Source organism: Oncorhynchus tshawytscha, linkage group LG01, assembly GCF_018296145.1.
Source record: "Oncorhynchus tshawytscha isolate Ot180627B linkage group LG01, Otsh_v2.0, whole genome shotgun sequence".
NCBI lineage: Eukaryota > Metazoa > Chordata > Actinopteri > Salmoniformes > Salmonidae > Oncorhynchus > Oncorhynchus tshawytscha.
The window spans coordinates 79461761-79488977 of NC_056429.1; the positions used below are offsets into that span (position 1 = coordinate 79461761).

General features: G+C 42.1%; 1 protein-coding gene across 1 annotated transcript in view; it reads right to left on the reverse strand.

Annotated features, from left to right (window-relative positions):
• Nucleotides 1-27217, reverse strand: part of LOC112257688 (RNA binding protein fox-1 homolog 3) — a 737323-nt gene that overhangs the window by 232609 nt on the left and 477497 nt on the right. Inside the window, 1 exon segment of the mRNA XM_042326209.1 lies at nucleotides 7695-7819. Within this exon segment, the coding sequence (XP_042182143.1) occupies nucleotides 7695-7819 (125 nt within the window).

The following is a 27217-nucleotide window of genomic DNA, read 5'->3' on the forward strand; positions in this document are numbered from 1 at the left end:
TCATTAGACAACTCTTTTGCAATTATGTTAGCACAGCTGAAAACTGTTGTCCTGATTAAAGAAGCAATAAAACTGGCCTTCTTTAGACTAGTTGAGTATCTGGAGCATCAGCATTTGTGGGTTCGATTACAGGCTCAAAATGTTCAGAAAGGAATATCGGTCTTCTGAAACTCGTCAGTCTATTCTTGTTTTGAGAAATGAAGGCTATTCCATGCCAGAAATTGCAAAGAAATTGAAGATCTCGTACAACGCTGTGTACTACTCCCTTCACAGAACAGTGCAAACTGGCTCCAACCAGAATAGAAAGAGGAGTGGGAGGCCCCGGTGCAAAACTGAGCGAGAGGACAAGTACATTAGGATGTCTAGTTTGAGAAACAGATGCCTCACAAGTCCTCAACTGGCAGCTTCATTAAATAGTACCTCATTAAATAGCAAAACACCAGTCTCAACATCAACAGAGGCGACTCCGGGATCCTGGCCTTCTAGGCAGAGTTGCAAAGAACACAGACACTGGACAGAGGAGCTCTGCCTAGAAGGCCAGCATCCAGCATTCACTGTTGACGTTGAGACTGGTGAGGCATCTACACCAGTAGAAATCCACTTTTCAAATGAAAGATGACAGCCAAAGCTTACCCATGACATTGCACAACTATTTAAGTAAATAAGTCATCGTTTTAGTCAAAGTATGATATATTTGGCCTTGAAGTGACAAACCTGAACTGCCCACTTTGTGCAAATTTGTGCCAATGACGTGTATTTTCCTATGAAATGATGTGACATAGTTTTTTTGCTTACGTTTCATTTCAGGCCTGGGTTTTATTTGAATGGTACCACCCACCAGCATGGTATAATTTATTAATTAGAAACACCTGCGAAGTTCATGAGTCGCGACTGAACAGAGCAACATAATAGATCATCTTTGGCTATAGCAAAGATGGTGGATAAATTAAGATAGTTACTCAGGTCGTATACCATTGAAAATAAATAGTCAGTTCCGGTCTCCTTAACAGGGTTGGTCTCCCATAGACGCCAATGCAAAAGCATCTGGGTCTGGTCTACTTTGTTCATTGACTTGCATTGATCCAGAAAAAAAACAGAAAAAAAAGAGTGGGTTGTCTAGCTTCCTCTTCCGTCTCTGGCTACAGCTTTCACCGTAGCCTACACCTGAGCCATGGACTAATTTTATTATAATCCTTTGGATAATTTGTCAAGTTTCACCTCTCTCTGATCTAGTCTGTATAAAAAAGATCCATATATATATATTTTTTTTTTTTTACAAATGGTAAAATTGTGTGTGATATGATTGCATTTTGTAACCCCGCTCCCCCTACAATAAAGGATTTGATTGGTGCAGCTAGAAATCACAAGTGTCTATCCTATAATGAAAAGGTGCACGCAGTAGACAATGTCATACACTTGTTAATCTATTTTGAGCTGTTGTTACATCAAGTATTGGTGTTTAGTTTCGTGTCTGATGCCCTCAGGGTGTTGTGACATATCATCTGCGGTTTGCATCGTGAGCTAAGTCATTGTAGCACTTCCCCTACCTGTGAGAACCATTGCATGAGTCTACCAAATAGAACGGAGAAAAAAACGTGTCTCGAGTCCAAACCGTTCTAGTCAGTTACAGAGGTAGGTGTTTAGTACCGGGATCCTTAGCTTAGTGATGAGCTTTGAGGGCACTATGGTGTTGAACGCTGAGCTGTAGTTAATGAACAGCATTCTCACATAGGTGTTCCTTTTGTCCAGAGATTGCATCATCTGTGGATCTGTTGGGGAGGTATGCGAAATGGAGTGGGTCTAGGGTTTCCGGCATGATGGTGTTGTTGTGACCTGCCTTTCAAAGCACTTCATGGCTACCAACTTGAGTGCTACGGGGCGGTAATCATTTAAGCAGGTTATCTTTGGCACAGGGACTATGTGTGTCTGTTTGAAACATGTAGGTATTACAGACTCGGTCAGGGAGAGGTTGAAAATGTCAGTTAAGACACTTGCCATTTTGTCCTCTTATGCTTTGAGTACACGTCCTAGTGACCAGTCTGGCCCAGTGGCTTTGTGAATGTTGACCTGTTTAAAGATCTTGTTCACATCGGCTATGGAGAGCGTGATCACACAGTTGTCTGGAACAGCTGGTGCTCTCATGCATGCTTCAGTGTTGCTTGCCTCAAAGCAAGCATAAAAGGCATTTAGTTTGTCTGGTAGGCTTGCGTCACCTTGCAGCTTGCGCCTGGGTTTTCCTTTGTAGTCCGTAATAGTTTTCAAGCCCTGCCACATCCGATGAGCATCAGAGCCAGTGTAGTAGCATTCAATCGTAGTCCTGTTTTGATGCCTTGCCTGTTTGATGGTTCTTCTAAGGGCATCAATCCATGTGGGAATCACCCACAATGTTCCCACCCCCATTTTGTGAATATGTATTGGCATCCATTCTGTGTCATTCTTCAGAGGTGGAACCTAAACAATAATTTATCCTAAAGGACAGGAATTAAGTTGAAATAGGGGGTCTTTAATATCCTTCTACTTCTGTTTCATAAATCCTCTTGAGCTGAAAGACATTTTGAACTGTTTTGCTGTGGCTGTATTCATCAATCAATCTAGCAAGAAGGCAATATTTTGAATAACGTCGGGGATGTCTGTGTTGCGAAATAGTTGATTTGGGGAGGTGTTTTTCTAAGGACCTGACAAAATGGGTAATGATGCAGCCGACCGCCGTATGGCGCCAAAGACCCATTTATTCGACAGAGAAGCATCTGAGTGTCCTAGAACAGTTTTTTTTATTCTGAATTGTAAAACAATAAAATAAAATAAAACAATATAAGTCATGTAAACATATCATTATTAACCAGTAAATCTGGTGCCGGAACGGGAACCGTTTCAGAACTTTATTTTGCAGGCATTTTATGAAACGAAACGATTTTGGTTCCAGACTCCTGGTTTTGAATGACCCTTCCCCCTTTTGTTCCATGCTGGCTGAAGACTAGCTAACTGGTAACTAGCTAAACACAGACACAGAGGAAAGGGGAAACCTATAAGTATCTTTGGCTAAGATGAAAAGGGAACACCTGTAATTATATTTGCTGCAGTCACCCTTAGACTAGCTACCTAGCTATGTAAACCAAATATGATTTTGACTGTCAGGAACCAAACAGGCTTTCACAGCAAAGGTAGTTGACAACAGCCACACACACAAATTAATACACACACACAACCCTACTCATTAGCTTGTAGTGCATTTGCCTCTGTCATCTGCTCTGTGTGTATGATAAAGTAAATAGAACAGCCAGTGCAGGGCTGTTGCTCTCTCTCTCTCTCTCTCTCTCTCTCCCTCGCTCTCTCTATCCACTTTCTCTCTCTCTCCCTCTCTCTCTCTCTCCCTCCCTCTCTCTCTCTATCCACTTTCTCTATCTCTCTCTCCCTCTCTCTCTCTCTCCCTCCCTCGCTCTCTCTATCCACTTTCTCTCTCTCTCTCTCTCTCTCTCTCCCTCTCTCTCTCTCCCTCCCTCGCTCTCTCTATCCACTTTCTCTCTCTCTCTCTCTCTCTCTGCACACCCCATATCTCTCTCCATCCCCCTCTCTCTTGCCCTCTCTCTCTCTCTGTCTCTGCAGTAGAATGGAGGAGAGGATTCTCCAGTCGTTTTCAATTACCTCAATTAACTTATTAATTACTTAGTCCTCTGAAAGAAGAGACTAGTCATTGGTTCCGAACAACTGCCTCTGATTAATCATTGACTATATTCCCTATTGTAGGAAGAATGGTCAATCAAGGCAAGTCTTCAGGGTTATTTTACAGGTAATATGTCCTCTTACACGTCTTCTTGGTGTATGAACAATCCACTTGCAGACGTGCAAACGTGCACATGCCCACACAAGAACACACACACACACACAAACAAACAAACATGTTATAGTATGAATACTGCCCCAGCAGAGTTGGGCCCAGTGTCATATTCCTACACTATACAAACACCTTGCAATATTAAAACATGAGCTATGCCAAGGACAGCTGTTCAGTTTGACATCTATTTCATTTCTACCCCGTCTCTCCAACCCTGGGCTTTGACAGCTGTAGCATGCACTGAATCATTTAACGTGTGTGTGTGTTGGCGCATGTGTGTGAGCCTGAGTCTGTCAGAGTGTATGTCAGAGTCTGTGTGTGTCTCTATGTGTTTGTGTGAGTGTGCGCCATCAAATGTCTCTATCAATAAAATATGACCAAGCTCGTAACATTTTTGATGATATCAGCTGCTATATAAATATTCACAATTAAATATTCAGAACTCTGAGGAAATATATTGGATTGAATAAAAGTATAAAAGTCAAACCAACTTACATCAGAAAAAATCATGAGAGCAAATTAGCATATCACCATACTAGCCTCAATCAAAACCCTCTAAGTAGACTCGTAACTGTCTATAGCTGATCTGAAAATGTTATGTAGCCTTTAAAGGATGGAGTAATCAATCAAGATGTAATGTTTTTTATATTACGTCATAAACAATCATCATGAATATTATTATCAGCAACTTTCAGTTGAATTTAGTTTTCCCAATTTGAGATTTTTAAACAATTCCTCTACTTCAATATTCAGCAAACAAATTCCCTTAGATTTGGATTTACAGCATCGCTATATCAAACAATTATATCAAACAATTATATACCCATTATATAATTGCTATTACACACTGCACTATAAACCCCAATGTGCTGTCATTACTCAAACCTTTTGAGGAAACTTAAGGACAGGCACCACAGGCTGAATATTTTTTTTTAGCATCTGCCAATTTGTTGGTATTTTGGTCAATTAATATTTGTTTTTTAGACCCCAAAAATAGAATTTTAACCACATTCATGGACATACATCAATCATTTTAAAGATCAACACATTGAATTACACATAGTTTCAAAGCCAATTTCATAGAGAATATTGCAAACTGGACTACATTTAGTAACATACTTTGAAGAGATGGTGATGGGGTCTAAATAGGCGTTTGTCGTTTTGTAGTCTAATTCTAACTGCCATTTCCCGAAAGTCAGACTCTTCCCACACGCCAACACAATTTTATCAGCTTCAGAAGCATCTGCATTTACCAAATTGCATGTGGTTATCCTTGAATATATTATCCAGACTTGCCCAGAGGGAATGCTAATATGTTGTAAATGTTTTATCCTGGATAAAAAAATGGGAAAAATGTGCCAAAAATGTCTATAGTATTTTATAGATTGAAAGATGAGAAAAGTATTTATCCACAATTTGCTCTGGAGAAGCCCGATCCTGGAGTGTCTTAACAAAATGAAACACAAATACACTATATATACACAAGTATGTGGACACACCTCAAATTAGTGTATTCAGCTATTTCAGCCACACACATTGCTGATAGGTGTATAAAATTGAGCACACAGCCATGCAATCTCCATAGAGATTAGCAGTAGAATTGCCTTACAGAAGAATGGCCTTACATTGGTATTGGAATGGCCTTACTGAAGAGCTCAGTGACTTTCATTGTGGCACTGTCATAGGATGACACCTTTCCAACAAGTCAGTTTGTCAAATTTCTGCCCTCCTAGAGCTGCCCCGGTCAAATGTAAGTGCTGTTATTGTGAAGTGGAAACTTCTGAAGCAACAATGGCTCAGGCTCAAAGTGGTAGGTCACACAACGGGACCACTGAGTGCTGAAGTGCGCAAAAAATCATCTCTCCTAGGTTGTAACACTCATTACAGAGTTCCAAACTGCCCCTGGAAGCAACGTCAGTACAATAACTGTTCATCAGGAGCTTCATTAAATGGGTTTCCATGGCCGAGCAGCCGCACACAAGCCTAAGATCACCATGCGCAATGCCAATCGTCAGCTGGAGTGGTGTAAAGCTTGCAATAATTGGACTCTGGAGCAGTGGAAACTGGCAGTCCGACGGATAAACCTGGATTTGGCGGATGCCAGGAAAATGCTAACTGCCCCAATGCATAGTGCAAACTGTAAAGTTTGGTGGAGGAGGAATAATGGTCTGGGTCTGTTTTTCATGGTTCGGGCTACCCCTTCAGTTCCAGTGAAGGGAAATCTTAATGCCCCCATGCACAAAGCGAGGTCCATTCAGAGATGGCTTGTCAGGATCGGTTTGGAAGAACTTGACTGGCCTGCACAGAGCCCTGAGCTCAACCCCATTAAACACCCTTTGGATGATTTGGAACGCCGACTGCGAGACAGGCCTAATCGCCCAACATCAGTGCCCGACCTCACTAATGCTCTTGTGGCTGAATGGAAGCAAGTCCCCGCAGCAATGTTCCAGCATCTAGTAGAAAGCCTTCCCAGAAGAGTGGAGGCTGTTATAGCAGCAAAGGGTGACCAACTCCATATTAATGTCCCTGATTTTGGAATGAGATGTTCGATGAGCAGGTGTCCACATACTTTTGGTCATGTAGTGTATTTAGGCTGACTTCATCCAGTGTCCAGAAAAATGAATATGCATGGTATGTAAATACACATTTAGTGAGGTATTGCCTCGTTTGCATATTTTAATAAAATATATGTTAGAAAAATTACTACAAAAAAGTATTGTATTCGGGTCTACATTCAAATGGTAAAAGTGGATTGTGATATGATTAAAACAATAGATCTCTATTAGGGTGTGGAATCCTGAAAAAATAGAAACGCGTCAATAATACTGTTTGTCCATCTTGAGACGCCGTAGCCAGTATACACTTCCTCAAAGTAGTCAGAATGAATCAAAGATAATTTAAGAAATATGTCATTAATTTTTACATTTTTGCAGAGGAGATCTTGTATCGATGAATTGTCTATCGATGAATGACAACAAAGAATCCTTACTGTTGACCAATGAATGACGAAGGGGTGTAGAACTTCGGCTTGACTTGAGAAAAAAACGTGTGTGCATGAACAGCCCGAAAAAACTCTTGCCGAAGACCAAATCTTCACAAAATGTTATCATAATAAGGGAAGCATGAGGACGCCTTTTCAGGTGCTGAAGCCTTTGCACCCAAGCCTGTATGGGGCCCAAGAGGCATTTTTTTTTTACAACTATTATTTAAAAAATGTATCAAACACTAGAGAGCATAATTTAGCCACAGAGTGTCAATAGTAAAAAAATAACTGTGGATTAGGTTTTATCACAAGCACATACAATTAACTGCCAAAATAAAGGAAACACCAACAATACATATCTCATGAGGCCTTATTTTGAGGCCTAGCTTTACTCTAATGCAATGTCCTGAAACTCATGGTTTACAGGCTACATCAGGGCTGAACGTAAGGGTTGCAGAATTCCAGTAATTTTCTGGTAAAAAAAAATAGGATATCCGTGATTTCTGGAAAACGTATCAGAATTTTGCAACCCTAACTGCAAGTCACATTATGTTGGCTTGCAAAATGATGTGTAATTATATTTGGAATCTAGCCAGAGTTAGGATTTCCAAAAGTTGGAACTTGTATTCACCCGCAACCTGCATTCATAATTACTTCCAGGATTAGATCAGTGTGAGGACTTGACTTTGAGTTCACTTTACTAGAAGTATTTGAGCTAAAAATGCCTTGCGGTTTACAGTGTGTCTGACATGTTCAAGACTGCAGTTTTTTTTAAACATAGCAGTGGCACAGAACAACCACCCACGATGGAGCAGAGATCAATCACAGCACAGTAAGTGACGATAGACAGAGAGGAAGGGAGGACTCCCCAAAACTCACCAGTCTGGTGACGATGGGTATCCCGAAATGCCAGATATGTTCGTTGAGCAGGCCGCTGTACACCACGTTGCCAAAAAGAGCAATGGTTCCCTGCTGCTTACACAAGCCAGTTCCTGGTTTGGTTTCTATGGAGATAGAAATACATGATAGGTAAATGTCTTGGTTCATATGCAGAAATACATCAAATGTGATGTCATACAATATATTATAGAAAATAATGTAAAAAGATGAGAGAGAGACAGTGAAAGAGAGACAGACAGACAGACAGAAAGAAAGAAAGAAAGAAAGAAAGAAAGAAAGAAAGAAAGGGAAGGAAGGAAGGAAAGAAAGAAAGAGAAAGAAAGAAAGAAAAAGAAAGAAATGGACTGAGTTAATAAACAGCGAACTCCCTGGACAGAGTTATTGGATAGGTCAGGGAGAGAGAAACACACAGGAATAAAAAGATGGAGAGACAAACTATATTTTCACGCACACAGGGAACAAAATCAAGCATAAACACAGGCACACACACATGCACATCATTCATACATTGCCCAAAAAGTGTAATGTTTATAAACCAGTGTCAGCTTAAAAGTAAAATGGAAGAGGACTTTACTGTTGTCTCATTGCATAAGAGAGGGATCCAGAGGAGTTGTGTCTGTATACCAGAAAAATACTGGGTTGTTTGGTATGTAAACTTAAAAAGAGCCAGGCTGGGGTGTTGATTCTGGGAAATTGAGCTATGAACCACTGGGTCAGAACAGAAGATTGGAGACATGGGTTAGTAGGGGCGTGGCTTTCAGATAGTTATTTTTGGCCACCTGTGAGAGTAATTATCATTCCAGTTTATCTGTTCAGTTGTTTTGTCAACATATTTTAAGGATGAGCACAGACACTTTTGTAGCTTTAACAAAGCTTAAATAATGATATTAATTTGATATTAAAGTCTGAATTGTGGTTACCTATACATTTTCAATGTATAAACTTACAATGAACAGGAATGAAGTTTACTCTCATGGGTGGCCAAAAAAATCTATCTGAAAGCTACACTCCCAACCCAAAGATGGGTTAATTTAGCCATTTAGTGGGTTTTTATTCACTTTTTCATGCCCGAGTTCTAAATATCTCTAACAGTAGCCCCAGTGTGAGTTCTCATGCACGTGATGTCAGAATTGGCTCACTATTCTAAAATGTGATTGTTATGCAACAGGAAAGTTAAACCGTGCTGCCCTCAAACCAAGACACGCTGCCTGCTAATTGTCTAGAGGCTATGTTTCAAATTGACATGATTTTCTAAGAACAGTTTGAAATGAGGTGTTCTCAGCCTCATCATTAATTCACATAGAAGTTGCCCATTTCACTGTAGCGGACGATGTACGTTTGAGGCATGATATGCTAATGTAAGGCGAGGATAAACTGGATGAGCTGGACAAACTTATCTCTTCGAAGAGAGCCCAAGCACTCTCCCAGTATTTCTTCAGGTTAAGTATGCAGACATTTGTACATCTCCAGTCAGAACAGAACCTCCCCGAACTTTTCTCCCCTGACACATTTTCCAGCTGGCTCCCGCATTGCCTTCATTGTTGTTTGCCTTACTAATAATTACTCTATTATTATACTTAATTGTGCTTATGTAGTTACATGTTTCTAATAATTCTGCAAAACAATGCAAATGCTAATGGCATCAAATAAGTATTAGCTTGTGTTGTATCCTTTGAAGCTGTAATGGCATTATCATGACCATTGCACTGGCCTGTGTATTAATTTGGCCTGATTAGCTTAGCTCTGCCCTGTCCCATGTGGAGTCCTTGTGGAGCCCTTCAGTTACTGTGCTACTTCACTGTAATATTGTTTTAATGCTATATCCTGGTATATTATTTTATTTGATAGTAATCCCACTTTATTCTGTATTTTAAGAAACCACACACACACAAAGTATTGAACATACTATAACTTGCCAACATCATAACTGGAACTAGACGTCTTTCTTTGCCGAAGATTGAGGACAGCTTTTGTATTCTAGCAAGGAGGGAGAGGGAGTAGGGAGGATGAGGGAGTGGGGAGGTGTGTGAGATATTGTCAATATAATTGCATAATGGAACTGTATACGTCCAATTAAAAAAAAACTTGTTCAGTAATCATTTCACTTGTTGCTTATAGCCTACTGCCGTGTGCGCATTGCTGCAATTATACATAAAATGGCTTAAACCCTGAGTTGTTCTTATGTTAGATCCTGATCTTGCTATGACATATGGCTGTGGGCTACACTAGTTTATATAGCACACAAGATTCGTTGAGAATTCCATGGCATTATTTGATAGTATTTTATAGTATGAAGAATACAATTGAACAAAGCTGAAAACATTAGAAAGGCAATTTTCTCCAAACCATTTGAGGGAGTGCACATATGCGGCTATTCTATGTTCAGCTGTTAACAAAGAAACAGGTACTCCTATGTGCTTAATTTAGTTAGTTATGTTACTCCAGTTGTGGTACAAATGTTAGGCTATATGTTTTGATTTTTAATACATTATAAGGCTGATTGATGTGACTCTAATGATGATTTGAAAACAGTTGCATGAAAGGCGTGAGCTCTGCTTTGTTTTTTTTAATGCTGGCTGTACACACTTCCTCAGTCTCTCATTCACAATTTGACAAACACTTGATAATGCCTTGAATTACCCAACGGGATCCCCTTTGTGCAGCTGTAAAAATACATGCCTTTTGCTGCCAATGGCTGAACTCCTTTCTCCCTGTGTGCTGCATGCTCCGAAGCACATCTCACTCACATGGCCCTCTGTCCCCTGATCTGGTCTTTCTCACAGGCTACAAGTGAAGATATACACATTGGGGATGCAACTGCATGCGTACTAATTAAATTCCGAGGTGCATATCGAACATATTGGAAGAACACATTTTCTTTGTCAGCCAACATAAATACAGCAAAAGCACTAGTCTATGTCAATCTACTGTCCCCCATAGCACAAAAACTATCGACCTATTCTATTCTGTGTGAGAAACAAATATTCCAAACATGGTCTGGGACAGTTGTGGGATGCGATAGATCCCAAATTAATACAACCACTAGCATCCCAAAAACTATTTTAGACAATGAGTCGGAAGCAACAGATCAGAACATTTTGCTTAAATTGTTGATAAATTATAACTATTTCTTCACATTATATTCAAATCAAATTGTATTAGTCACATGGGCCGATTACAACAGGTGTAGGTAGACCTTACAGTGAAATGCTTACTTACGAGCCCCTGACCAACAATTCATGAAAAAAAAATAAGAATAAGAAATAAAATATAACAAGTAATTAAACAGCAGCAGTAAAATAACAATAGTGAGACTACTGTATATACAGGGGGGCACCAGTTAGTTGAGGTAATATGTACATGTAGGTAGATTTATTAGGCAGGGTAGCCTAGTGGTTAGAGCGTTGGACTAGTAACCGGAAGGTTGCAAGTTCAAACCCCCGAGCTGACAAGGTACAAATCTGTCGTTCTGCCCCTGAACAGGCAGTTAACCCACTGTTCCTAGGCAGTCATTGAAAATAAGAATTTGTTCTTAACTGACTTGCCTGGTTAAATAAAGGTAAAATAAAAAATAAAATAAAAAAAGTGACTATGCATAGATGATAACAACAGAGAGCAGCAGTGGTGTAAAAGAAGAGGGGATAGCAAATAGTCTGGGTAGCCATTTGATTAGGTGTTCAGGAGTTTTATGGCTTGGGGGTAAAAGCTGTTTAGAAGCCTCTTGGACCTAGACTTGGTGCTCTGGTATGACTTGCCGTGTGGTAGCAGAGAGACCAGTCTATGACTAGGGTCTTTGACAATTTTTAGGGCCTTCCTCTGACACCACTTGGTATAGAGGTCCTGGATGTCAGGAAACTTGGCCCCAGTGATGTACTGGGCCATTCGCACTACCCTCCTGCAGTGCCTTGTGATCGGAGGCCAAGCAGTTGCCATACCAAGCAGTGATGCAACCAGTCGGGATGCTCTCGATGGTGCAGCTGTATAATATCCTTTTGAGGATCTGAGGACCCATGCCAAATCTTTTCAGTCTCCTGAGGGGGAATAGGTTTTGTCGTTCCCTCTTCACGATTGTCTTGGTGTGTTTGGACCATGTGAGTTTGCTGGTGATGTGGACACCAAGGAACTTGAAGCTCTCACCCTGCTCCACTACAGCCCCATCAATGGGAACGTAGTCCACAATCATCTCCTTTGTTTTGATCACGTTGAGGGAGAGGTTGTTGTCCTGGAACCAACCGGCCAGGTCTCTGACCTCCTCCCTATAGGCTTTCTCGTCGTTGTCGGTGATCAGGCCTACCACTGTTGTGTCGTCTGCAAACTTAATGATGGTGTTGGAGTCGTGCCTGGCCGTGCAGTCATGAGTGAACAGGGAGGACTGAGCATGCATCCCTGAGTGGCCCCTGTGTGTTGTTACCTACCCTTACCACCTGGGGGCGGTCCATCAGGAAGTCTAGGATCCAGTTGCAGAGGGAGGTGTTTAGTCCCAGGGTCCTTAGTTTATTGATGAGCTTTGAGGGCACTATGCTGTTGAACGCTGAGCTGTAGTCAATGAATAGCATTCTCACATAGGTGTTATTTTTGTCCAAGTGGGAAATGGCAGTGTGGAGTGCAATAGAGATTGCATCATCTGTAGATCTGTTGGGGCATTATGCAAATTGGAGTGGGTCTAGGGTTTCTGGGATAATGGTGTTGATGTGAGTCGGTAGTCATTTCGGCAGGTTACCTTAATGTTTTTGGGCACAGGCACTATGGTGGACTGCTTAAACATGTTGGTACTACAGATTCAGACGGAGAGGTTGAAAAGGTCAGTGAAGACACTTGCCAGTTGGTCAGCGCATGCTCGCAGTACACGTCCTGGTAATCCGTCTGGCCCTGCGGCCTTGTGAATGTTGACCCGTTTAAAGGTCTTACTCACATCGGCTGCGGAGAGAGGGATCACACATCGTCTTTGTGGTGCTGGTGCTCTCATGCATGTTTCAGTGTTATTTGCCTCAAAGCGATTATATAAGTAGTTTAGCTCGTCTGTTAGGCTCGTGTCACTGGGCAGCTCTCGGCTCTGCTTCCATTTGTAGTCTGTAACGGTTTTCAAGCTCTGCCACATCCGATGAGCGTCAGAGCCGGTGTAGTACGATTTGATCCAAGTCCTGTATTGACGATTTTCCTGTTTGATTGCTTGTCGGAGGGCATAGCGTGATTTCTTTTAAGCTTCCGGGTTAGAGTCCCACTCCTTGAAAGTAGCAGCTCTAGCCGTTAGCTCAGTGCAGATGTTGCCTGTAATCCATGGCTTCTAGATGGGGTATGTACCTATAGTCACTATGGGGATGACGTCATCGATGCATTTATTGATGAAGCCAGTGACTGATGTGGTGTACTCCTCAATGCCATTGGAGGAATCCCGGAACACATTCTAGTCTGTGCTAGAAAAACAGTCCTGTAGTTTAGTATCTGCTTCATCTGACCACTTTCTTTTATTGATCTAGTCACTGGTGCTTCCTGCTTTAATTTTTGCTTGTAAGCAGGAATCAAGAGGATAGAATTATGGTCAGAATTTCCAAATGGAGAGCGAGGGAGAGCTTTGTATGCATCTCTGTGTGTGGAGTAAAGGTGGTCCAGAGGTTTTTTCCTAAGGTTGCACATGCTGATAGAAATTTGGTAAAATGGATTTAAGTCCCCCCGGCTACTAGGAGTGCTGCCTCTGGGTGAGTGTCTTCTTGTTTGCTTATGGTGGAATACAGCTCATTCAATGCTGTCTTAGTGCCAGCCTCTGACTGTGGTGGTATGTAAAACATCTATGAAAAATACAGATGAAAACTCTCTAGGTAGATAGTGTGGTCTACAGCTTATCATGAGATACTCTACCTCAGGCGGCAATAGATCGAGACTTAGATATTGTGCACTAGCTGTTATTTATAAAAATAGATAGTCCGCCGTCCCTTGTCTTACCAGAAGCCGCTGTTCTATCCTGCTGGTGCAGCGTATAACCAGCAAGCTGTATGTTGATAGTGTCATCGTTCAGCAAAGACTCCATGAAGCATAAGATATTACAGTTTTGAATGTCCCGTTGGGAGTGTAGGTCATCTATTTTATTGTCCAAACATTGCAAATTTGCTTGCAGATTGGAAGGAAGTGGGGGTTTATTCGATCTCCTACGAATTCTCAGAAGGCAGCTCGCCCTCTGGTCCCTTTTTCTCCGCCTCCTCTTTACGCAAATCACTGGGATCTGGGCCTATTCCCGAGAAAGCAGTATACCGTTCGCGTCTGGCTTGTCAGACTCATTAAAGGAAAAAAAGGATTCTGCCAGACATAAGAGATGGTAACGGCAACATTGTGTACAAAATAAGGTAAAAAAAACAAGTTACAAACAACTCAAATAAAAAATTAAAAAACACAATCGGTTGGGGGCACGTAAAACGTCTGCCATCTTCTCTGGTAAAATTTAATGGAAAAGTATAAGCCATTTTACGTATAAGTGCAGCAACGCACACACAGCAGTAGGCTATAAGCATGAATGTTTCATTAGTGGGAAAACACCATTATCAAATGCGATAATGCATGTAATGCTTTCATTATAAAGGTGCATTTTTATGGTGAAAATTATCTTACTCAAACTTGAAACTCAGGTGCTGCGTATGTATGCCATTTAGTCTCTACACCCATTGTAAAGCAGATTAATGTGCTTCATTTTAAGAATTGTTTTGGCCTATGGGCTAGGCTACATGAGGTATGGGACAAAAAAGGTATTCATTGTTACTTGCCTTACTTGCCTTAATTTCTTTATTTACTCAATTAAAGTGATTTACTCAATTATTTAGATCATCAGTAAGCTCACCCATGATGTAATGAATTGTAAGGAGTAATCACTATTAGCTAATTCGTATTATGGTTTGTATCAGCAGAGAATTTACAAAATCTGACCTCTTCTGTTAGCTCACACTTTACTCAGTTACCGCTAGAACTAATGTAGCCAACATTTTCCGATTTGGATGAGAATTGTTTTATGCTGTTGCTACTTCTGTGATTGTCTGGACATTGCATCCAAAAATATACTGCTCACATTGAGGACATAACATTGTAAAGTGTCACACCCTGATCAGTTTCACCTGTCAGGGTGTCTCCACCCCCTCCAGGTGACGCTTGTTTTCCCCAGTGTATATATCCCTGTGTTTTCTGTCTCTCTGTGCCAGTTCGTCTCGTTTGTTCTAAGTCAACCAGCGGTTTTTCCCATACGCCTTTGCTATTCTCTTTTTTTCTAGTTCTCCCGGTTTTGACCCCTGCCTGTACTGGACTCTGTACCCACCTGCCTGACCATTCTGCCTGCCTTGACCACGAGCCTTTCTGCAACTCTGTACCTCCCGGACTCTGATCTGGTTTTTAGCTTTTGCCTGTCCGCGACCATTCTCTTGCCTACTCCTTTTGGATTATTAAACAATGTAAGACTCCAACCATCTGCAACTGGGTCTCACCTTGTGTCATGATAGTACGAACTGGCCATGACAGACCCAGCAGACTTGGACCAGCTCTGCCCACTGTCTCCCTGCAGGGAGCCACCATTAGGAGACATGAGGAGTTGTTACAGGGCCTTTTGGAAGGGCTCAGTGTCTTGATGGAATGCCACAACCATGTTAGAACAGAGGCTGCCTGCCACCTCTGGAAAAAACCCAATCACCCAGTAATTCTTCCCCCCTATCTTTGGTGAGTTGGTACAGCCTATCACGGCTCCCCGATAACCCCTCTTACCACCTCCAGAGCGATATTTGGTGAATCCTGGTTCCTGACGAAGTTTTCTTTCTCAGTGCTTGCTTATTTTTGAGCTGCAGCCATCTTAGTTTCCTTCAGACCGATCGAAGATGGCGTATATCATTACTCTAATGTCGGGAAGGGCGCTCTCCTGGGATACGGCAGTTTGGGAGCAACAATCTGCCATTTGTGGTCATCTGGAGGAATTTATGGCAGGGATGTGAAAGGTATCTGGGAGAACGGCGGCCAGTAAACAGCTTGACTTGCATCAAAACTCCCTTAGTGTGGCAGACTACGCGGTTGATTTTTGCACGTTGATCGCCGAGAGTGTTTGGAATCCAGAGTCTCTTTTTGATACTTTTCTGCAAGGATTATCTAAGGATGTAAAGGATGAGCTAGCTGCTTGGGAATTACTGGTGGACTCGACTCCCTTATCGCCCTAACCATCAAAATCAATGGACGCCTAAGGGAACGTAGGACTGAGGTCTGGTCTCGGACACCCGCTATGGCTCGATCACCTTCGAGGGAATCCGGAGTTTTCTGAAGGCAGCTTTTACAAGAGGATTCGAAGTGAGTTGGATACTCCTGAGCCTATGCAGTTGGGTTGTCAATTGGGAAATGCTCACGGAGGATGAACAGTAATGCTTGTCTGTACTGTGGAGGGGCAGGACATTCTGTTACCTGCCCTATTAGGAACCCTTGTCCTTAGTGGGTACCAGCACTATGGTGAGTCAGACTGGGAATTCCATAATTTCCATCACCCGCACACCCTTTTTTTGTGCTTTTGCTGTGGGGAGACCAATCCAAGTCTCTCCAAGTGCTCATTGACTCTGGAGCTGATGAATGTCTTATGGATGCCATGATAGATTGCAAGCTTGGTATTCCCACTCAGCCTCTCTCTGTGCCAATGGATGCTAGGCCACTGGACAGCTGCTCTATAGTGCCTGTTCAATTCCGGGTTTCTGGTAACCACAGTGAGACCACGGTTCCTCCTCATTGCGTTTCTTCATGTTCCAGTTGTTTTGGGATTTTCCTGGCTACAAAAACACAATCCTGTGATTGACTGGACCACAAGCTCCATCCTGGGTTGGAGCCCATTTTGACATTCCCACTGCCTTCAAGCAGCACAGCCTTCCCCAAGTCGTCTTCCTCAGGACGTTAGCAAGACTGTGGATGCCATTCCCACTGAGTACCATTACCTCCTGGAGTTCTTCAGTAAGGCATATGCTACTTCCCTTCCCCCCGCCGTCCTTATGACTGTGCCATTGATCTTCTCCCAGGCACTACACCACCTCGGGGTCAGTTGTATTCTGTCCAGACCAGAGACCAAAGCTATGGAGGAATACATAAGGAGTCTCTGGCCACTGGGGCCGTCAGTTCGTCTGCAACTCCTGCCGGCGCAGGGTTTTTCTTTGTGGAGAAGAAGGACAAGACCCTGCATCCGTGCATTGACTACCGGTGACTTAACGACATTACTGTCAAGAATCGTTACCCCCTACCCCTCTCCTCAGCATTTGAACCTCTCCAGGAGGCCACCATATTTTCCAAGTTGGACCTTCAAAATGCCTGCCACCTGGTTTGGATATGCGGGGGGATGAGTGGAAGACAGCCTTCAACACAGCCAGTGGACATTATGAGTACGAGGTCGTGCCATTTGGACTCCCCAACGCCCCTGCTGTTTTTCAGGGTTTGGTCAATGATGTGCTTCGGTACATGCTAAACCGGTTTGTGTTCGTGTACTGTTGGGGAATAATCAGAATTAGTTGGTAACATGGGTAAGATGTTTTATATTCATCATATGTTTATAAGTTACTTCTCATCAGAATGTTCTTTTTGTATAATACTGTGGCGGGGTTGCAGTATCTGTTCTATGTCAAGACTAAGTTGCTTGGGCCAGTCCCTCATTGTCCCTGGTCTCATATCTCTGGACTTTGCCACTGGGCTCCCTCTGTCTGATGTCAACACTGTCATTCTGATGGTAGTCGACCGGTTCTGCAAGGCTGCCCATTTCAGCCACCTCCTCAAACTACCTTCTGCCAAGGAGACAGCCCAGCTTATGGTGCAGATATGGTGCAGATCCATGGAGACTTGGTCTCCGATCGGGGTTCTCGTCTCAGTTCTGGAAGGCATTCTGCACCCTTATTGGGTCGCCGGCCGGGTCGTCGGCCAGCCTGTCATCCGGATTCCATCCCCAAACTAACGGTCAGTCGGAGCGAGCCAACCAAGACCTGGAAACCACCCTGAGTTGCCTGGTCTCAACCAATCCCCCTTCCTGGAGCCGACAACCAGATTGGGTGACGTATGCCTGGATCACCCTTCCCTGTTCGGCCACAGGACTCCCTCCATTCGAGTGCTCCAATGGGGTATTAGACTCCACTCTTCCCGGAACAAGAACAGGAGGTCAGCGTACCCTCGGCCCAGATGTTTGTCGACGTTCCTGGAGAAGAACCAGGGCGACTATTCTCAAGAACTCCTCCAGGTATCGCCGACAAGCGGACTGTCGCCGGACCCCAGCTCCCCGCTGCCGCATTGGGCAGAGGGTATGGCTGTCCACATGGGACCTGCCCCTTTGGGTAGAGTTCCGCAAACTGTTTCATTGGTCCTTTTCCCATCTGCAGAGTCCTGAGTTCCACTGCTGTCCATCTTGTGTTACCCCATACCCTCCGTATTCACCCTACTTTCCATGTGTCTAAGATTAAGCCCATGTCTCAGTTATTTGTCTTCTGTCCCCAGGCCCACCCCCCCTCCCGTGTCATTGATGGCCATCCGGCCTACACATTGTAAAATGTCTCCTGGGTGTTCGACCACATGCAGGGGTTTCCAGTACCTGGTTGACTGGGAGGGTTATGGCCCAGAAGAGAGGTGCTGGGTTCCCGCTAGACACATCCTGGATCCAGCCCTCATCACCGACTTCCACCGCTGACACCCCGGTCAACCAGGTATGCACCCAGGTAGGATGCCAGGTGGCGTCCCTAGGGAGGAAGGGAAACTTTTTTTTTCTTCTTCCCCGTACTCCTGCCTTTCTTTTTATTCTAGTCCTCCCGGTTTTGACCCTTCCCTGTTCTGGACTCTGTATCTGCCTTCCTGCAACTCTATCTCCTGGACTCTGATCTATTTTTGCCCTTTTTTCCTGTCCATGACTATTCTCTTGCCTACTCCTTTTGGATTATTAAACATTGTAAGATTCCAACCATCTGCCTCCTGTGTCTGCATCTGGGTCTCGCCTTGTGTCATGATAGTAAAGGCTGTATTTGTGCACAATGTTTCTGTGAAAGTGTCCAGCTCAAATGCTGACTGTTGAGTCAGTCTTAACTAGACATTCTAATGAAGTGTTCTAATCACACTTGTTTGAGCGCATGCTGCAGGTAGCACTGTAGAATGATCACACCCATATTTCAATATGGGCTATTGTGTGTTGATGGGTGAGAAAATAAATCTATTTGATCCATTTTCTAGGTTTGATACCGACGCTCGGAGGCATGCATCGAAAGCAATGTGCCGATGCTTGGATCACTATCAGAAGCACATGATCAATGACTTCCAAAGCTTCATTTTTGTCCAACTGTCACGACTTCCGCCGAAGTCAGCTCCTCCTTGTTCAGGCCGGCGCTCTACGTCACCGGCATTCTAGCCATCGCCCCTCCCTTTTTTTATATCAATTTGTCTTGTTCCATTCACACCTGGTTTTCATTTCCCCAATCAATCTACTTGTATTTAACCTTCTGTTTCCCATGTTTTGTGTGTAATTCTTTCATGTTATTGTGGTGTTATATTACGCGCTTTACTTTTGTTATGTTCAGTGTTTTGAACGTGTTTGATTTGTGCTCTCGTTTTTGGAACTAAAATAAAAGTGCGCCTGTTTACATCACTCTACTCTCCTGCACCTGACTTCACCTCTAATACACCCATTGACGACAACCACCTGATTTCTTTGGTATTGATTTGGTAGAAGACAAAGGTTACCTGGTGCAACAGCTATGGAGTGTGAGAGGTCATCTATAATTTGGGTGCATTAAATTTTGACCTGCAGGTGTTGACCAAAGCCACGAGTAAATTCATGCTGTAATACAACAAAATATGGAAGTCAAGGGGTATGAATACTTTCTGAAGGCACTAAGTGCCCAACTGGCTGGGTCAAATAACTCGACTTGTGTTCTGTTCAATATTTACAATATTTATTTAGTGTAGTATAACACAATGCACGTTAAGAAAAAAGAACTGCATTGTGTCTTGAAAATAAAATGCATTCTCCCTCTTGTCGGTGGTGGTTCTGGTCAAACGTAGTGCATTATATAGGGTGCCATTTGGGAGGCACCCAAATTAAAATGGCACTTGTGCTTTCCCAGGCCACATGCGCTTTATTGTTAGAGAGCAGTGCAGCTACACACGCGCAAACCTTACTGCAGAGACAGGCGTAGGGCTGGCTGCTTTATCACCCTAGCACCCTACCCAGGGGTAGGGTGCTAACACGCAAGAGTACACACACAAGCCTTTGAAAAAGGAATTCAATAAACTGATTTAAACCACTGCATGGTCTCTTTATTCACCAGTTTCACCTCTCTTTCCTCTTCTCAATTCTCTGCTCTTTCTCCCCTCCTCGCTTTCCTTCCTCTCCTCTCTTCTCTTGTCTGCATGCGCTTCGGTTGGGATTAATTATTAAACAGGAGATGATAAATCACTAGAGAGGTGAGAGTGAAGAGCATCTGCACTGGAGGAGCACCGGCCGTTACTGCACACGGGAGTGTAGAACCAACCACAACAGCTTTATTACACTGGTGAGGGAGGGAGGCACAAGAGCTTTCATTTGATTCAGCTTTTCCTCTTCACCGGTTTGGGAGATTTGATGTGAAATAGGTTCGCCTGTGGGAAATGTCAGCATCATTCGAAACGGAAAGCTTGAAGGGTTTCGGTTTGTCAAAAAAGTAATAATTATAATATTCAGTCTGAGTAACATGCACAGTAATGTGATATTAGTGATTATCGCAGAATATGCAATACTCATGTAAACACCTTACTCTGCTTATCTTAAGCGTTAAGGTTAAAATCGAAGTAAACATATGCCAATTAAAACACCTGGTTTTCTGAGCAATCTTTCAAGTTATTAGGACATGTAAACACCTTAATCTGTGTTCCAGCGGTGTATTTGATGTGTGCAAGTGCTAGCAACAGCCGATGAGCCACCCTCTGAATGTATACATCTTAGAAGTAGTTTTCACATACAAACTTTATATGTCCATGCCTACTAGAAACAACATGGCCGCTGTGGAATATCTTTTGTTTTGATTGGCGATTCTCTGCACCAGGTAGCCTGATTTTAGATGTGTCCATGTAAACGGGATTAATAGGGAAATCGTTCTTTATGCAAAGCAAGTCAACGTTTTAATTAAACTATTATATTATTCTGATTATCCACAAAAATCACATGATTGTGTGCATGTAATCATACTCAATAACTACTCAACTAAGAGAGAACAAATGATGATACATGGGCTACAGTGCATTCGGAAATGGTTCAGACCCCTTCACTTTTTCCACATTTTGTTACGTTGCAGCCTTATTCTAAAATGGATTAAATAAATGTCTTTCCTCACCGATCAACACACAATACCCCATAATGACACATTAATACAAATAAAATAAAAAACAGAAATACCTTATTTACATAAGTATTCAGACTGCTATTAGACTCAAAATTGAGCTCAGGTGCATCCAGTTTCCATTGATCATCCTTGAGATATTTTTACAACTTGACTGGAGTCCACCTGAGTCCACCTGTGGTAAATTCAATTGATTGGACATGATTTGGAAAGGCACATGCCTGTCTACATAAGGTCCCACAGTTGACAGAGCATGTCAGTGCAAAAACCAAGCCATTAGGTCGAAGGCCTTGTCCGTTGAGCTCCAAGACAGGATTGTGTTGAGTCACAGATCTGGGGAAGGGTATCAAAAAATTGTTGCTACATTGAAACTCGCCAAGAACACAGTGGCCTTGAATCATTCTTAAATGGAAGAAGTTTGGAACCACCAAGACACTTCCTAGAGCTGACTGCCCGGCCAAACTGAGCAATCTGGGGAGAGGGGCCTTAGTCAGGGAGGTGATCAAGAACCCGATGGTCACTCTGACAGAGCTCCAGAATTCCTCTGTGGAGATGGGAGAATCTTCCAGAAAGACAACCATCTCTGCAGCACCAACAATCATGCCTTTATGATAGAGTGGCCAGACGGAAGCCACTCCTCAGTAGAAGGCACGTGACATCCCACTTGAAGTTTGCCAAAAGGTACCTATAGGACTCTCAGACCACCAGAAACAAGATTAAACTCTTTGGCCTGAATGCCAAGCGTCACATCTGGAGGAAATTACACACCATCCCTACGGTGAAGCATGGTCGTGGCAGCATCATGCTGTGGGGATGTTTTTCAGCTGTAGGGACTGAGACTAGTCAGGATGAGGAAAATATGAATGGAGCAAAGGACAGAGAGATCCTTGATGAAAACCTGCTCCAGAGTGAAGGTTCACCTTCCAACAGGACAATGATCCTAATCACACAGCCAAGACACTGCAGGAGATGTTTCGGGACAAGTCTCTGAATGTCCTTGAGTGGCTTAGCCACAGCCCACATTGAACCAGATCGAACATCTCTGTAGAAACCTGAAAATAGCTGTGCAGCGACCCTCCCCATCCAACCTGACAGAGATTGAGAGGATCTGCAGCAAAGAATGGGAGAAACTCCCCAAATACAGGTGTGCCAAGCTTGTAGTGTCATACCCAAGAAGACTTGAGTCTGTAATCGCTGCCAAAGTACTGAGTCTGAATACTTATGTAAATGTGTTTTTTAAATCAGTAAATCAGTTTTTTACTTGCAATAAGTTTTCTATGATTTCTAAAAACCTGTTTATATATATATATATATATACCATTGATGGAATTGCAGTGTTGTGTATCACCAAATTAGCGTGCAATAATTTTACTGCAACACTGCATCCAAGTCGTTTGACATTGGTGTTTCAAACAACTAATGAATATAAGCTCCTCGCCCACTCAGCCTGTCTTTTCAAACTTCCTGGTATTAGCCATGAGAGAAAAAGTGCTTTTCAGAATGACTTTTCAGGACCTTTAAGTCTTTCAACAGTTGACTGTTTGCCCATGTCCATTTGATGATGAACTCTTTGTTTAGGCCTCTAGAAATGCAAGTGATTTAAAACACCTAGTATTAATACATATTGTAGTGGTTTCAGTGGTTGTGTTGTGGATGGCTGTTATGTGCCTGCGAGGTTTCTTTGTTTTTGGCCACGGACAGCAATGTGAAGTATTCCCCAGAGGCAGGACCACGGACAGCTCAGGGGAAACTTCTAGACTTGCAGCAGAACAGCCACACCTGTCTCCAGTTGTAATCAGAGCCAAACTGCAAACATGTGAAACCAATCAGTTCCTCTACTTAACCGCGCCCTGGGTTTTCTTTTTGTCTTTTATTTTACCCTGGTAGGGGAAGCAGTATGAGGTTATTGGAGAGATGAAACGTACAGTGTAGAAGGAGGTTTTAAAGAAGAAGTGAAATTATGATTTCAACAAGGATTGAACCCTTCCCAAAGACCAAGCTTGGATGACCTTCCACTGGGGAAGAAGTGTTTACGTTGTTTGTTTTGGTTTTGTATATCAATAGCGCTGACAAAGCCTGATAGTAATAAACCGTTTTAACCCTTCACTTGGACTGGTGTTGTGTGTTTGTATGTGTAAACCCTGCCTTACAAAGAACCCAGCACCAAACGCTACAATATGCTGTAACAGAAATGTAATTAAAGTAAAAAATATATACACTACCGTTCACAAGTTTGGGGTCACTTAGACACTTCCTTGTTTTTGTCTTAAAATAACATAAAATTGATTAGAAATACAGTGTAGACATTGTTAATATTGTAAATTACTATTTTAGCTGGCAACAGCTGATTTTAAATTATTTTAAATGGGAAAAATGCATATAATGTACAGAGGCCCATTATCAGCAACCATCACTCCTGTGTTCTAATGGCACGTTGTGTTCGCTAATCCAAGTTTATAATTTTAAAAGGCTAATTGATCATTAGAAAACCCTTTTGCAATTATGTTAGCACAGCTGAAAACTGTTGTTCTGATTAAAGAAGCAATACAACTGGCCTTCTTTAGACTAGTTGAGTATCTGGAGCATCAGCATTTGTGGGTTCGATTACAGGCTCAAAATGGCTGAAATTCGTCAGGCTATTGGGTGCACAACTGAGGAAGAGGACAAGTACATTAGAGTGTCTAGATTGAGAAACAGACGCCTCACAAGTCCTCAACTTATTCAGGATAGGTGGGTCCCCTGTGGGACGGTTGAGCTAACATAGGCTAATGCGATTAGCATGAGGTTGTAAGTAACAAGAACATTTCCCAGGAAATAGACATATCTGATATTGGCAGAAAGCTTGCATTCTTGTCAATCTAACTGCACTGTCCAATTTACAGTAGCTATTACAGTGAAATAATTCCATGCTGTTTGAGGAGAGTGCACAGTTCTGAACATGAAAAGTTATTAATAAACAGATTAGGCACATTTGGGCAGTCATGATACAACATTTTGAACAGAAATACAATGGTTCATTGGATCAGTCTAAAACGTTGCACGTACACTGCTGCCATCTAGTGGCCAAAATCGAAATTGCACCTAGGCATTATGGCTTTCTCTTGCATTTCAAAGATGAAGGTGCAAAATAAATTTTAAAAACGTGGTTTTTTCTTTTTTTTCTTTGTATTATCTTTTACCAGATCTAATGTGTTATATTGTCCTACATTCCTTTCACATTTCCACAAACTTCAAAGTGTTTCCTTTCAAATGGTACCAAGAATATGCATATCCTTGCTTTAGGGGCTGAGCTACTGTCAGTTAGATATGTCATTTTAGACGAAAATTGAAAAAAAGGGGCTGATCCTTTATAGTACCCTCAAAACACCAGTCTCAATGTCAACAGTGAAGAGGCGACTCCGGGATGCTGGCCTTTTAGGCAGAGTTGCAAAGAAAATACCATATCTCAGACTGGCCAAAAAAGAAAGAAAGATTAAGATGGGCAAAAGAACACACTGGACAGAAGAGCTCTGCCTAGAATGCCAGCATCCCGGAGTCGCCTCTTCACTGTTGACGTTGAGACTGGTGTTTTGCGGGTACTATTTAATGAAGCTGCCAGTTGAGGACTTGTGAGGCGTCTGTTTCTCAAACTAGACACTCTAAGTTTGAGCTGTTCTGTGAAGGGAGTATTACACACCGTTGTACGAGATCTTCAGTTTCTAGGCAATTTCTCGCATGGAACAGGCTTAATTTCTCAGAACAAGAATAGACTGACGAGTTTCAGAAGAAAGTATTGGTTTCTGGTCATTTTTAGCCTGTAATCGAACCCACAAATGCTGATCCTCCAGATACTCAACTAGTCTAAAGAAGGACAGTTTTATTGCTTCTTTAATCAGAACAACAGTTTTCAGCTGTGCTAACATCATTACAAAAGGGTTTTGATGGTTGCTGATAATGGGCCTCTGTACGGCTATGTAGATATTTCATTAAAAACAGGCGTTTTCAGATACAATAGTCATTTACAACATTAACAATGTCTACACTGTATTTCTGATCAATTTGATGTTAATTTAATGGACTTTTTTTAAACAATAGTGTATGTAATTCTCTTACAGTTTAATAGTAATCTTTACTGTATTGTACTGTGTGTCATTATTCTTCCATCAAGTTACCATGAATATCTCAGTATTGTATTGTCACTAGCCAGAGATGGTCAGAGATATAGCATAAGATATCTTGTTGTAATTAGAAATATTTAGAAGACCAACGTATTTTAACTACAACAACATTTTCAGTAATGATTCCAGACTTGAACTTGCTATGACTGTTATATATTTTATCAACCTTGGTTGAATTCACCTTGGTTAAATTCAAGTTTGTAAGGGCCACAAAATAAATGTAAATGTAATAATGTGAACTTTCAAAGAACACTGGGAAATATGTCACTGCATGGGTAATTACAGTAATATATTGTAAATTAGATTACAGTAAAAATGTTGGTTTACCATGAAATGGATTACAGTAGCTGTACTGTAAATTAAATTACAGTAACTTACTGGTCAATACATTATACAGTGTAGCCTGTTTTTGTCAGTTCTCTGGCATGACTGTGTCAGCTAGGCCCAGATCCCAGTCAACACCAGAGGGGCCTCTGGTTTATGTGTGTGTGTGTGTTTGGGTAAAAAATGTACCTCCCCACTCACAAATTGTACCCCAGTTGGTCTTATGGTGTATAGGCAGTGGGCATATGGAGATGAAACAAGGCACAACCCCAGTCCCAATGTTTGTGTTATTCTCTCTCTCTCTCTCTCTCTCTCTCTCTCTCTCACTCTCTCTCTCTCTCTCTGTTTTCAACAGCCTCTCACAGCAGAGTATTTATCACTCTGTATACCCTGGGGTCCTTAAGAGCCTCTCCTGTAATCCGCTGTGTGTATGGGTGTTTGTAAACAATTGTTCTCTTATCCAGATTTAATAATCTACAGTGGAAAAGAGCAATACACACACACACACACACAACCCACACACTGATAACGGACACATACACACTAGGGAATATAGATGGGTGTGAGGCAGGCGGAAGTAGCAGCACAAGCGAACTTCTAGACATGAAGGGCCTCAGATTTACTGTTGGGGCACTGAGTTACAGTACTAAGGGGAATTCAAACAAAGGCTCTCTACTAATGCACCACTTGTATTTGTTGTCTAGCAAAAGTTCTGAACACTAACTGCTTGAGTCACTTTTCATAACTTCTTCACAGCACACGAACACAATCATTTCTGAAGTTAAGAAAACAGAAGGTAATGGAAGAGAAGAAGACAGACTGGGCAACAACGTTACTAATATCTGCTAATGAACCATCATAAAGTGGGGAAACACAACATTTAGAATTATTATCACCTGCAACCTGCATTCAGAATGACTACTGGGTTAGGATGACGACGATATAAACCTAAACCATCTAAACAAAGAACAACCATTTCAGTAACGCAGTGGCGGTTCTAGCTGGTATGGCTCCCTGGGCATCTCCCCCACCCCCATCCCACAAAAAAAGCATGATTCTGCACTAACTGTCATTTTTATTCAGACATTTGGAACAACACAAATAAATAATCATAAAAATATAAAAATATATATGAAAATAAGACTTGTAAATATCAAAAAGAAGTAACAAAGACAAATAGAAACAAATATGTGTTGATTTGGCACTCGAGGATCAATACATTACTGTTAATGGGATTTATCTGTTAATTGAATGATTCGAATATTCCACCCTGAAACCATATAATTGTATGGAATTAATTAGAATGTATAAAATTATAATCAATAAATGTGTAGTTCTAGTCAGAATTGGGGTAAAACAATATAACTAATGCTTATGTCTTTATAGTATCTTATAAACAGACTGTCTGAGCAGACTTCGGTGCCGACCTTGGCTAGGGGCCACTGAGAGATTTGGGAAAGGACAGGGAGTGATTCCCACGGTCCCTAATCTTTGTCGGCTGGGTAGCAGGACATTGTGTGTGTATGTTAGTGTGAATGTGTGTGAGTGAGAAGCCAGTATAAAATGAATAGTTTTGTACAACAGACCAGCGCTCTCGTAAATAAACTTTCTGACTATCGTAGCTGGGCCTCCATCTGATTCATTTCAACCAGTTTCTTACAAATTCTGGGTTTCTGAATCTGTGAAACAG